Raw genomic sequence first — 12,924 nt, 5'->3', positions numbered from 1 at the left:
TTGCAAATTAGTGCATCCACTCTGGAAAGCAGTATGGAGATTCCTCAGAAAGCTTGGAATGGAACCACCATTTGACCCAGCTATCCCACTCCTTGGCCTATACCCAAAGAACTTAAAAACAGCATACTACAGAGATACAGCCACATCAATGTTCATAGCTGCTCAATTCACCATAGCCAGATTGTGGAACCAACCTAGATGTCCTGGGATGAATGGATAAAGAAACTGTGGCATATATATACAATGGAATATTACTCAGCCATAAAGAATGATAAAATTATGGCATTTGCAGGCAAATGGATGAAATTGTAGAATTTCATGCTAAGTGAGATAAGCCAATCTCAAAAAACTAAAGGACGAATGATCTCGCTGATAAGCGGATGAGGACATATAATGGGGGGTGAGAGAGGTTTGCGTTAGGGTTATGGTTAGGTTTAGGATTAGGTTTAAGGAGGGTGGTAAGAATGGAGGAAGGAAGGACTATATAGAGGGAAAAGAGGGGTGGGAGGGGTGGGGGGAAGGGAAAAAATAACAGAATGAATCAAACAACATTACCCTATGTAAATTTATGATTACACAAATGATATGCCTTGACTCCATGTACAAATAGAGAAACAACATGTATCCTATTTGTTTACAATAAAAAAAAGTATTAAAGATGATAAACCTGAATAAACCAAGCAAGAATATAGAAAGGCAAAAGTACACTCTAGGGGATGGAGAAAACAGCTTATCTTTGCAGTTATTATTACCATTTTCAAATGAAATTGCCCAAATTATGCTATTTGCATGTATGAATATATCACAGTGATCTCTGCTTTTATATATAACTATAATCCACCAATTTCAAAAACATAAATAGAGGAAACAACAGTAGAGTAAAGGGAAGGGGATTAGGGGAAAAAGAAGGGAAAGTAAGGAAAAGTACTGGAGATTGAAACGGAGCAAATTATATTATATGCATTTATGAATATTTCAAAATGAACCCCACTATCATATATAACCATAATGCACTAATAAAACATTTTAAGTAAAAATTTAAAGTGAGAAAATGAAATGTAATTTTATGAGAAATTTTTGAAAATATTTGGTGAAATAAATTTCTAAGAAAAAGATACCTTACAAAGATGGACAAAAATAATAAAAAATAGAAATAGCACTATACTTATTTTAGATGTTGAAACTGTCATTTCAAACTTCCACAAGTAAGGGCTCCACTAGTAACTTTTATCAAATATTTAGGGGAAAAATTACTTCCACAAAATCTTTTTCAAAAAAAATCAAGAAAGAAGGTACACTTATCAGCTCTTTTTGCACAGCCTTTCTAGTTAAAAACCTAAACAATCTGAGAAAGGAAAAAATAAAGGTAAATGTCACTTGTGAATATATACACAAGATTCAAAATGTCATGTTAATGTAATAAATCCAGCATTAACCAATGAAGATAATATATCAAGCAGAAGAATTCTAAGTTGATTTGTTCTTTTAAAAAGAAACAATCAATCAGTAATTCACCACATTAAGAAATTAAAGAGAAAATAATGACCACCCAAAAAATGCAAAAAAGAAAATTGTTAAAATTTCTTATCAGTTCATCACAGGTTTCTACAATTAAGTTGACAAATTGTAGCTACAAGACATAGTACAATTTTTAGCTACCAAAACCCTACAGCAAATATGCATTTAATACCATATTATTAAAAGATAATAAAAATTTTACTTTGATGTCAGGAATGAGGCATTATTCCTATTGTTACTACATATATTTAACTTTGTATTAAAGTTCCTAGAGGGTATGGGAAGGGAAGGAAAAAAAGTTTTAGTAATTGGGAAGGAAAAACAAAGCAATCCTTTTGCAAACAATTGATAAAATGATATGTTTAGAAAATACAAAAACATCTTCCACTATAATTGTTAGAAACAAAAGCTTAGCAAACTTACTGGATATAATCATTATAGAAAAGTAAAATTTATATTATCAAAAAATGAAATTTTAAAAATTACTATTTGTACAAGTTTTCTATTGTTGATGTAACAAATTAAAAACTTATTGGCTTAAAACAACCCACAATTTACTATCTTAGAATTCTGTAGGTTAGAAGTCAACATGGATCTTATTGGTGTTGCCAGGACCAAGTTCCTTTTTGAAGGATCTAGGAGAAAATGTTTCCTTGCCTCTTTCAGCTTTGTATATTTGGCTTATGTTCCAAAGCCAGCAATGTCACATTTCTCTATTTTCTGAAGGCACTTCTATCTCTGCCCACATGTAGGAAAAGCACTTAGCTTTTAAGGACTCATGTTCTCAAATGTTACCTAATATATACAGGATAACTTCTTTCTCTCTCTCTAGGTCCTTCTCATAGTCACATCTGTAAAGCTGCCTTTCTATTAAGAGGTAACATATTCAGATTGCAGGGATTGGAATGTGATTATCTTTGAGAAGGAGGGTACCATTTTCCTGCTTACCACAAATATTTATATTTTAAAAATCAGGCAGATGGTGGTAGCTCAGTGGTAGAATGCTTACCTATCATGCACAAGGCCTAAGGTTCCATCCCCAGCACCAAAAGTAAATAAGGAAGGAAGAAAGGAAAGAGAAAAAAAGAAAGGGAAAGGGAGGAAGGGATTGTTAATAGAAAATGTTTAAGACCTCCATGGAGAATATAGAAAATTGTAAAATCTATTGAAAGAAATTAAAGAAGACTAAAATAAATGGATCCATATACTATATTCATGCAGTGGAAAAATGCAGTGTAAGATATGTATCTACACATATGCATGTATGTGGTTGAATGTGTATACATATACACATGTATGCATGTACATATACACATAATAAGTCCTAACCAAAATACTCTCCCAAAAATGTGTGGCTGATCATAACTTTTACATAAAAATTCAAAGGGTTCTCACCATTAAACTATTCAATGTTTTACCAGAGAGTCTTTCAGGGCAATTAGTCAAGAAAAGGAAGTGTAGAAGGCATGCAGATTAGAATGAAAGATGTAGAATTCTCTTTATTTGCAAATGATATTATCTTACATAAAGAAGATCCTAAGAATCCACCAAAAAATTATAGCTATTAAATACTTCAGCAAGGTTAAAGATATAAGATCAATATTAAACAACTGCATTCTATATGCTAGCAGCAAATAATCAAAGCAGAAAACAAGTCCGTTTGCAGTATCATCAAAAATACAAACCCTTTGAAAATAATTTAACAAAAGAAGTAAAAGACGTACACTGAAAACTTTAATCTATCATTTAAAGAAAGTTAGATGTAAATAAGTGAACTAACATCTCATGTTCATGGATTGGAATACTGAAGACTGTTAAGATATACAGCTGATCAATTAGCATAGGGAAAGATGCTCAACATCAGTACTGCCCAAATTGATCTACACATTTAACACAATACCCATCAAAGTCACACTTAGTTTTTGCATAAAGCAGGATATTCCTAAGATTCATGAAAATGCAAGGAATGCAAAATAGCCATACAAAAACTAATATCTCAAAAAAAAAAAGAAATGCTAGAGGATTTACACATTCCAGCTTTGAAACTTACTATAAAGATTTAGTCACCAAGACAGAGGGTTACTGGCATAAGTATAGATATATAGATCAATGGACTAGAATTGAGAGTCCAGAAGTAAACCTGTAACATTTATAGTCAATTAGTCAATTGCTTTTCTACAAGGATGTCAAAAAAATTCAATGGTGAAAGAGTGGACTTTTCTGTAGGAATGCCAAGAAAATTCAGTGGCAAAAAGAATTTTTCAACAAATGATATTGGAACAACTGGATATCCACATAAATAAATAAATGAATGAAGTTGTACCCCACTTTTACAGCATAAAAAACAAACTCAGAAAAGATCAAAGACCTCAGTCTAAGAGCAAAACAATAAACTCTCAGAAGGAAACACTGGTACCAATTTTTGTGATCTTTGATTAGGCAGTGGTTTCCCCAGATGTGACACCTAAATCACAAGCAACCAAAGAATAAAGTAGATAAATAAGAATTTCCAGAATTTAAAACCTAGTGCTTCAAAACAGTATATCAAGAAAACAGTGAGAAGACAATCCAGAGAGGTATAGAATATTTGCAAATCATATATCTGCTATCTGGTAAGACCTAGTATCCAGAATATAGAAAGAACTGTAACAACTCAATAATAAAAAGACAAATAGCCCAATTTCAAAGTGGGAAAAACGTTGAATAGATATTTCTCCAAAGAAAGTGTGCAGCTGATCAATTAGCATAGGGAAAGATGCTCAACATCATTTATTATTTGAGAAATGCAAATCAAAGCACGGTGAAATATCACTTCACACTTACTGGAGTGGCTCTCAAAAAAACACATGCAAAAATGTTGACAAGGATATGGAGAACCTGGAATGCTCATACGTTGCAGATAGGAATGAGAAATGGTCCGATGTTCTTTAGAAAATTGTCTTAAAGGTCCCAAAAAAATTAAACATCAAGTTACAGTATGACCCAACAATTCCACTTCTGGGCACATACCCAAGAGAATTGAAAACATGTTCACACAAAATTTCTGCAAATGTTCTTGATAGCATTATTCATAATAACCAAAAAGTGGAAACAGCCGAAATGTCCACTAACTAATGGATCAGTATGCAAGATGTACACATAAAATATGTTTATTCAACTCTAAAAGGGATAAAGTACTGTTATATGCTGCAACATAGATGAACCTTGACAACATTATTCTCAATGAAAGATAGGTTACATACTATATGAATCCATCATATGAAATGTTCAGAATAGGCAAATGTATAGAGAAAGAATATAATAGTAATTGACAAGGACTGGAAGAGTAGAGAGTGACTACTAACAGGCCTGGGACTTCTTTGGGAGTGATGAAATGCTCTGAAATTAGATAGTAGTGATGGTTGTACAGCTTTGTGAATAAACTAAAAATCACTGATTTGTTAACCTTTAAAGGTAAGCTGAAAGAAGAGGGAGAGAATCTTGAATAAGCCTTTTAAGAATTTAAGAGTTTAATGATCTGAGTATTAGATAATGAGGGTCTGGATTATGAAGGAAAGGGAAACAATGATCCTTTGAAGGAAAAACTTGATCTGTTTTATAATGACAAGAAAAATGGAGACAAAGAAAGGGATGTAGGATATCTACAAATTTTGGAGACTGAAATAGAATACTGAATAAATTCATTTTTCTTCTGAGACTAAGGATAGTCTAAGAATTATGGAGTAAACTAAATCAGATATGTATATGTATAATCTATATATTTGAACTTGAATATAAATATCTGTAAGTTAATACTCTAATTTTCTGCAACCTTAAGAATAATATTTGATTGTATAAACTGGTGTCAGTGTGCCTATTGCTCATTTCAACAGATAAATTCCACCCCTTTTTTGCACAAGTCATGCTGTATGAACTAGTATAGAGGATGGTATTTATTAATATACCTAGTATTTTGCATGTTTGAAAGAAGTATCTAGAAATGACTTATAATAAAAGAAACACATTAATGATAAAGTTATACATATAAATATTCCAGTTATATTGTCACTCAAATGAAAAATTCATGTTGTAGGATTTTATGTTAATAGAAATCTTCAGCTTTTGAATTGACTCTTTCATTTATCAAATCCTTTCAGTTGGAGAGTCATCCTCAGGAAAGGCTTCACGGAGTCTTGCACAGCATATCCCTGGCCCTGGTGGCATTGAAGGTGTGAAAGGGGCAGCCTCTGGAGTTGTTGGTGAATTAGCACGAGCCAGGTTGGCCTTAGATGAAAGAGGGCAGAAGCTCAGTGACTTAGAAGAAAGAACGGCAGCTATGTTATCAAGTGCAGATTCATTTTCAAAACATGCTCATGAGGTATGTCTGTCCAACATATATTTAAACAAAAAACCGTAGACAAAGCAAGTAGGAGAATTATTGTTTTTATATAGCTATTGTATTTCTACACACATGAATTTGCTTATATCCTTTGTACCACCAGAGGGAACCATTACAAGAATATGTCTCAGTAACCTTAGATTTCTTACTAAAGTTTACAAATTTGAAACATATCTGCTCACCTTCAAAATCTATAAATAGTGCCAGCATCTTTGCAGCTCTTTCTTAGGGAATGCATAATAATGCTAATTTTCCTTAATCCCTCAGAGCGTACTCTCATCTTGCCCTAGAAAAGGAAATCATTTGCCTCCTTGATTCTGCCAGGTGAATCTAAATAATTAAAATTGGAAAACATTTTGATGCAAATAAACAATACTAAGTCTATCTGGAAACCAATTAATATGGAGGGATAGCAAGATACATTTTGCAATGAACTCATCTTGATGTACTTTGGAAGTCATGTAGAGCTCAGAAACACATGCTAGAAAGTAGGGATCTCTAAATGACCTCCTGAGAAATGTGTTTTGACTAACATAGTGCTCCTTAAATTGAACTTAAATAAGCCATTATGTAAAATGTGTAGTTTTTTCATTTTTGTACTTCTGCCATTCCATGCTTTGACACGTGGTACTTCCCATATTTAATTCTAGACTGACCCTTGAAGATATTTTGAGTTTGTTGTGTGAAGGAGCCTTATCAAAATTATTTTTTTTTACTTCAGCACCTAAATCTCTAATAATAGCTCTCTTTTAAATGTTTCAATCAAAAGTCTTCTCTTCTTTGCCTCAATAGTGCTGAAATTTAGAATGCATGAAAGGGGTAACTTGACCTGGGAAATACTTGTTCAGAACTTCAAAGAGTTTTAGAGGTCCTTTGTGGGAGTACTTGTACTGTGTCCACATGTATTTCAGATGTAGCCTAGTAGCCTTCAATCCAGGACTAGATTTTTGTTGTCAGAGCTCTGCCACCTGACTATATGATCCCTAAGGCACATAGCATTTCAGACCATTTCATAATATATCCACACTCTAAATAGTTAGCAGAAAGCTCAATCTCAAATTCATAGCTTTTCCCTTCTACCAGATGTTCTTCAGTCATATTTGAGAGTCTAAGGAAGATAATACATTGAGGTGGTTACAGTCATGGCTTCTTGAATCAGACTGCCTGAGCCCGGATCCCAGGTTCACCATTATATTAACCTGGGTAATCCTAGAAGCCTCAGGTTCTTCATTTATTGAATGGGGAAAAAATTAATGTGTAACCCAAGAATTGTACAGATCAAATGAAGTCAAGTAGTGAAAGTTTGCCATTCATCACCTGGCTCAGAATAGGTGCTCAGGAAACCTGAAATGGCAATAGTAGTAGAATTTCAACCTTTCATTATTTTTAGTCCAAATTAGAGACATGAAAATAACCTTATTTTTACTGTTACTAACTTTGTCGCCGAATTAGGGTCACATCTCTTAAGAAATTTGAAGACCTTCTAGGCTAGTTCTTAATGGTTATAATCACTTTTTTCCTCTAAATGGAACATTTCTTACTTAATACTTTCAATGAAATGATTTGAAGTAACCTATATAGTAACACTAGAGAATGTTTCATAATGATATAATGTTTTTGAAAAATATAGAAACCTGTTATAAATACCATTGTTATGGCATTTAAAAAATGTTCTCTCCCCCTCTCTCTCTTCCTCTTTAGATGATGTTGAAATACAAAGATAAAAAGTGGTACCAGTTCTGACAACCAGAATCCAATTAAGTCCAACTTCAACCAGAAGGAAAAAAATTTTCCTTTTTTATTTCACTGATTGATTTAAGAAAGTTAACATTAAAGGGATGTTCATCACTGAGTACTTTCTAGCACAATCATGCACTGTTTTATCTCAGTCACTTGTCATTAACTGAGGAGTCTTCACACACACACACACACACACACACACTCTCAAACTGAAGTATATGGTGTGTGCAGACTGGAGTTGACAATTTGGGTTCTAACCAGATCACATGTGACAGATGAAGAAACACAGGGGGAAGCTGAGGAGACATGGCAGGGACTATTCCTTGGATCATTCCTGTATTAAACTTTCATATGCCAAAAGATTTCATGCCATTGTATCTGCCATCAGTGTTTGACCTGTTTTGGGGAGAGGCAGTAAGTCCAAAGTCCTGAAACTGAAACAGTTTATGTCATCGGACTGGATTATAAACAGCTGTATTGGACTTTCCCTCCCTTAAATTGACTGGTCATCAGTATCATTAGTGAAAAAGAAACAAACTGTTTCCTTGTCTTTAGACTAAGCTGAATGGTGGGCTTTAAATAATAAAATCATACACATACTTGACTTGTGTATGGGCTACTCTTGGATTCTTGTTATTATATACTTGTGTTTAGTTCATACTTTGTCAAAAGCAAAACAAGGTGATACATCACTTTTCATTGAAAAGAAAAGTGTAGAGCATGACTGAATTGCTCATCATTCTGGGAGTTTCCATGTAGTGGCTATGCAGTGTGGAAAGTGAGAAAAACCTCCATTGTGGTGAGGAGAATACTTCAATGTCCTTTGTCCTCATTCTCATTAATTCAGCTAAAGGTGGATTTGACCAAAATAGTTACTGGTTAAATTTGTAGAAAAGTTGAAATTGGCTAAGTTTTTAATTTTGCTTGAATTTTTATAAAATGTTTAACCAAATGTACCTTTGCATTATTTAATTAAAATTGCTAAAAAAAAAAAAAAGTTTCATTATTTCAGTAAAATGTTCAGCTCCCCTTTTAAAATGCCCTTTACTTGCTAACAGTTCCAATACACTCAGGTGATGAGCCAGTTAAATCTTAGTGCACATGCTATCGCATGGAAACTATAAGCATCTGTTGTCAATAAGTATCTATATAAGAGTCTAGTCTGATGACCTACAAAATATTTGCTGTATAAATATACTAAAAATCTGTACATATCCTTTCAAGGTTTTAAAAAGCCAAAGAAAAGGAAAATACTTACACTTTGGTAACAAAATTATTTCTGTAATGGAATACAATGCAAATTGAGATAGCAGTGGACAATAGAATAGCATTACAGACAGGAAAAAAATTACTCCATAGATCTGGAAGCAAGTAATATAATAATACAGACTAATCTGAGATTATAATTGATGGTTGTTAAAGCGGCAAAGGAAGATCAAAATAGAAGCATTAAAATTAATGTTAATGAAATTTTAATATTGTCTTCTATAAAAATGTTTTAAATATTTTTTTCATTAAGAGATTATCAGAGCACAAATTGACTGCGAACATGATTGTTTTTCTATTCCATATGATTATTAAAGCTATATGTAGAACATCTTTTTCATGCACTCTGTTATGCATATGTTCTTTACACTTTTCACTAAGAAAACTTTTGTTTACATTTTATAATGTACTGCTGGATATAAAAGTTTACATTAAAGTTTACTTTAAATATCATTGGGTAGGAACTAAATATATGTGATGTGTGATATAGATTATAAATCAAGTCAAAAGAAATATTTTTAAAATACAGTAATTTTCAAAAGCGTTTGGATTTGTAGAAAGTGCTGATGAATAACAGTTCTGTTTAATTACTATCAGCTGTATGTGAACATTCAGCAGTTTACAAATTGCTTAATTTGTATATTATTCAATAAACCCATTGTTTCACCATACGTCACAGATTAGATTATTTTTATAGGTATAGTTTGGTGGTGAATATCATCAATAAAATCAGTTATAGATTTGAAAAAGTTAAGAAGCATTAAGTAAGTTAATATACTGGTTGATTGTCCATTTGGAAGGTCATATTAACTTTATTTTATTTGCTGTGTTTTTCTTCGTTATTTGTATGACAGCTTCATTTTTACTGTTATTTTTCTTGTTGTATATAAAATGAACCAAACATGTAATTATTTCCAAATTAGAAAAGTAAATAGATTTACCTAAGATGGATTTTATAAGAAAATCTTAAATCAGTGTTTTGAGTTTTTTATTTTTAAATTATGCACAGCAAACTAGAGACTCATTTAGCATTAGAAAGCATAAACTACTTTTAAGTATAGGAAATGAACTTCTCAGAGTTCTACTTGATTCAGTCTGTAGATAAGAGTCTGTATTAATAACTAACCCAGGGAATTTATTGTAATTTGAGAGATATTTTTTTAATGCAAAAAGTAGTAGTCACCAGCAAGCCAGGATTTCAGGAAAAATAACAAAAAAAAAAAAAATGAAGAAGGAAAGGAAAGAAAGAAGAAAAAAATGTCAAAATAGAAAACAACAGAAAGATTAAAAACTTTTGTGTGCTTTCTCCATGTCTTCAACATTGTTTTGTTGCATTTGTCCTTGACTCTAAAATCATTGAAGTATTCATCAGTGAGCTTTTGTCAATAGAAAGTGGTTTCCCCTTTAAGTACCACATACCCAATTTGTTTCACTTTGCACAACTAAAATCCATACACATTGCTTAGAAAGTCATTTAAAATCTTATACTCTTTTAACAAATTCTGTGTAATATATCCCTTTGAAATTTTGCATTAACACCCTTGGTTTGCATTTTAATCATATGAAGTGTATCCAAAAATTCATTATAAATTCAAATAAGCTAATTACTAACTTCTTAATTTGATTTTTTAATGGATGTGAAACAATGCTGCTATATGTCTCTGTTATGTGTGTAAATATGTTGTGATTTAATTAAGCATAGTACTTTAAAGAAAGAAGCATTTCCTTTACTTACAACTTCTTGTAGGTTCCTCTGAAGTTATTTCATGTAAAGATATGTGTCTTAAACAAGTCTGAAAGTGTTATATACTTTTAGCTTACAGGCGATACTGCAGAAACAACTGAGGAAAGGAATATGTGGAAGATACCACAGAGTTCAGAGTTTTACCCTGAGTTCTATATTGCATATATGTTTTGCTTAAGGCATTTCTCATGTGACAATAGAAAAGCTATATCCAAAGGTAAATTTTTTGTGGCAAAGACTTATTTTACACTTTAACTTTGGGGATTTTGTTTATTTGTTTCTGCAAAATAAAGAGCACTGAACTTTAAACTTGAATTTTTTTCTGCACTTTTTTAGGTAAGGAAAATTTTTTATTATCATTTAATCCATTTCTCAGTTTAAATCAAGTAATCCATTATATTAAAAAAATACCAAAATCATAAATATGCTGCTAACTGCACCTTAAACAATCTGATCAGTTTTAAAACCTTATTTAATAGGGTTTTATATAGTTAAAGATAAAAAGAAGTAAAATTATTTCCTGTATGTTTCAGTGTTCTTAGTCTTAAATTATTGCAACACTTTCAGATTTGTTTTACAATCATATGGTAACATGTTATATTTATACATACTGCTAGAGAATATACTTTTAGTTTTAAAATGGAATTTTTATAAATGTACTCTTTAATTTTAAAAATGGTGAACTTGTTAAGTTTTAAGTCAAAGTACTTAAAAAGTATGTATATTATCCATACAAAAAGTTATGTTTTACGCTTATAATAAGAAATATTGATATCTCATATCGAGATACAATTAATTTTAAAAATCATTCATCATTTAAAGTCTTCACACATCAGGAAAGATATTATTGCTATGGTTAAAAATACAAAACAAATCTCTATTGAGCATTTTCAAATATTATTTTTATTTTGGGGGAAAATGCCCACAACAATAATTTCAAGGTCTTTCTCAATAGCTACAGCTTGCTGTTGGATGCCTACTTTACCTATTGTTTTAAAATATAGATATAGATATATAGATATATATATATATTTAAAATAGTTTTCCAGGTATTTTCTTCTACCTTTTTTAAAATAAATTTCCAAAAAATTAAAACAGAGTTTATGTATTTTTGTCAATGAAGGTTTTTATTTTGTAGTTTATAGAATTTATTCCTTATCAGTTTGATACTTGATCAATATTCCTAGGCTTTTTAAATCTGTATTTACTTTGAAAAAGAACACTCCTGTATCTTAAATGTCCTTTTTTTTCTTTTTCTTTTTCCTCTTAGAGAACTCTTTGATTGAAATTGATGCCCACAAAAATGTCTCTTTTTTTCATTTAAAAATGAATGTGAAGATATGTTTACAGCTTTTGTTCATTGCTCTTCTCATCATTCTGATCAATTTCTTGTAAAGTGCTATAAGGATTATTTTTTTTGTGAATATTAATGATCTTATGCTGCCTCCGAAATTTCAAAGATTCTGTGAACAGTAAACAGTTGTTGCAACCAAAAAAAAAGGGAAAACTAACCATTCTCAACTGAATTGAATTAAATGATTTTCATAATTCCCAAATATCAGGGTTATGATACTGCTTTCTTTAGTTACTAATAACAGTCTTAAATTTTATTAGGCATGGTTCATTTATAAATTGAATAGAGTAATCTAGGACTACTTGTAAGTGCTCTTTTTAATTTTCTCTTTACGTCAAGAAAAAAAAAAATCATGAATGTCAGTTTTGCCAGTACTTTGCAGTGAGGCTTATAGTTTAAGTTAAAATTTTATAATATGTGTAAATACATCAGTATTACTTTATTGTAGGTCGTTTGACTCAGGCATTTGAAAAGGGATGTATATTAATGGCAGTGGAATTCTGTTTATTTTAATTTTGTTTTTTAAAATACTTTTGCTGTTTTGTGTTGTTCAACTGAAAACAATGTAAGGAGTTGAAACAGACTCAATATATCAATGGAAAGCAATGCAAAGAAGATAAATCATGTTTTAATTTCTTTCATTTATTTTTTTGTAAATAAACAGTACTGCGATTCTTTAGGTGTGATCTCTGCTCAATAATGGTAGTTAGAACCAGAAAAACATTTTGCTTTCTAACTTATATTATTGGTTCCTTGTAAATGCATTACCAAAAGACAATATAAGAGAGAGCAAGATTTAATTTCTAACATTGTCCATGTCAGGGGCAAGCATGCTTCCTATAGAGCTCTAGCTTGTGTGTATCTTAAGCTGTACTAGCAGGTGTTTTCAGTTGCTACACTTTTTTTTTTTTTAAATCTTGCTCA

The 12,924-nt window shown here is 31.4% G+C and overlaps 1 protein-coding gene across 1 annotated transcript in view; it reads left to right on the top strand.

Annotated features, from left to right (window-relative positions):
* The window catches only part of Stxbp5 (syntaxin binding protein 5), a 173,210-nt gene extending 160,535 nt beyond the window's left edge, over positions 1-12,675 (top strand). Inside the window, 2 exon segments of the mRNA XM_047557634.1 lie at positions 5,655-5,875; positions 7,598-12,675. Of these exon segments, the coding sequence (XP_047413590.1) occupies positions 5,655-5,875; positions 7,598-7,639 (263 nt within the window). The 3' untranslated portion in view covers positions 7,640-12,675.
* The last annotated feature ends 249 nt before the right edge of the window (positions 12,676-12,924 follow it).

The sequence above is a fragment of the Sciurus carolinensis genome, chromosome 7 (genome assembly GCF_902686445.1).
Source record: "Sciurus carolinensis chromosome 7, mSciCar1.2, whole genome shotgun sequence".
In the NCBI taxonomy this organism is placed as follows: domain Eukaryota; kingdom Metazoa; phylum Chordata; class Mammalia; order Rodentia; family Sciuridae; genus Sciurus; species Sciurus carolinensis.
Note: the sequence above shows the minus strand (reverse complement) of the source record. Positions and strands in the feature narration are given on the sequence as shown.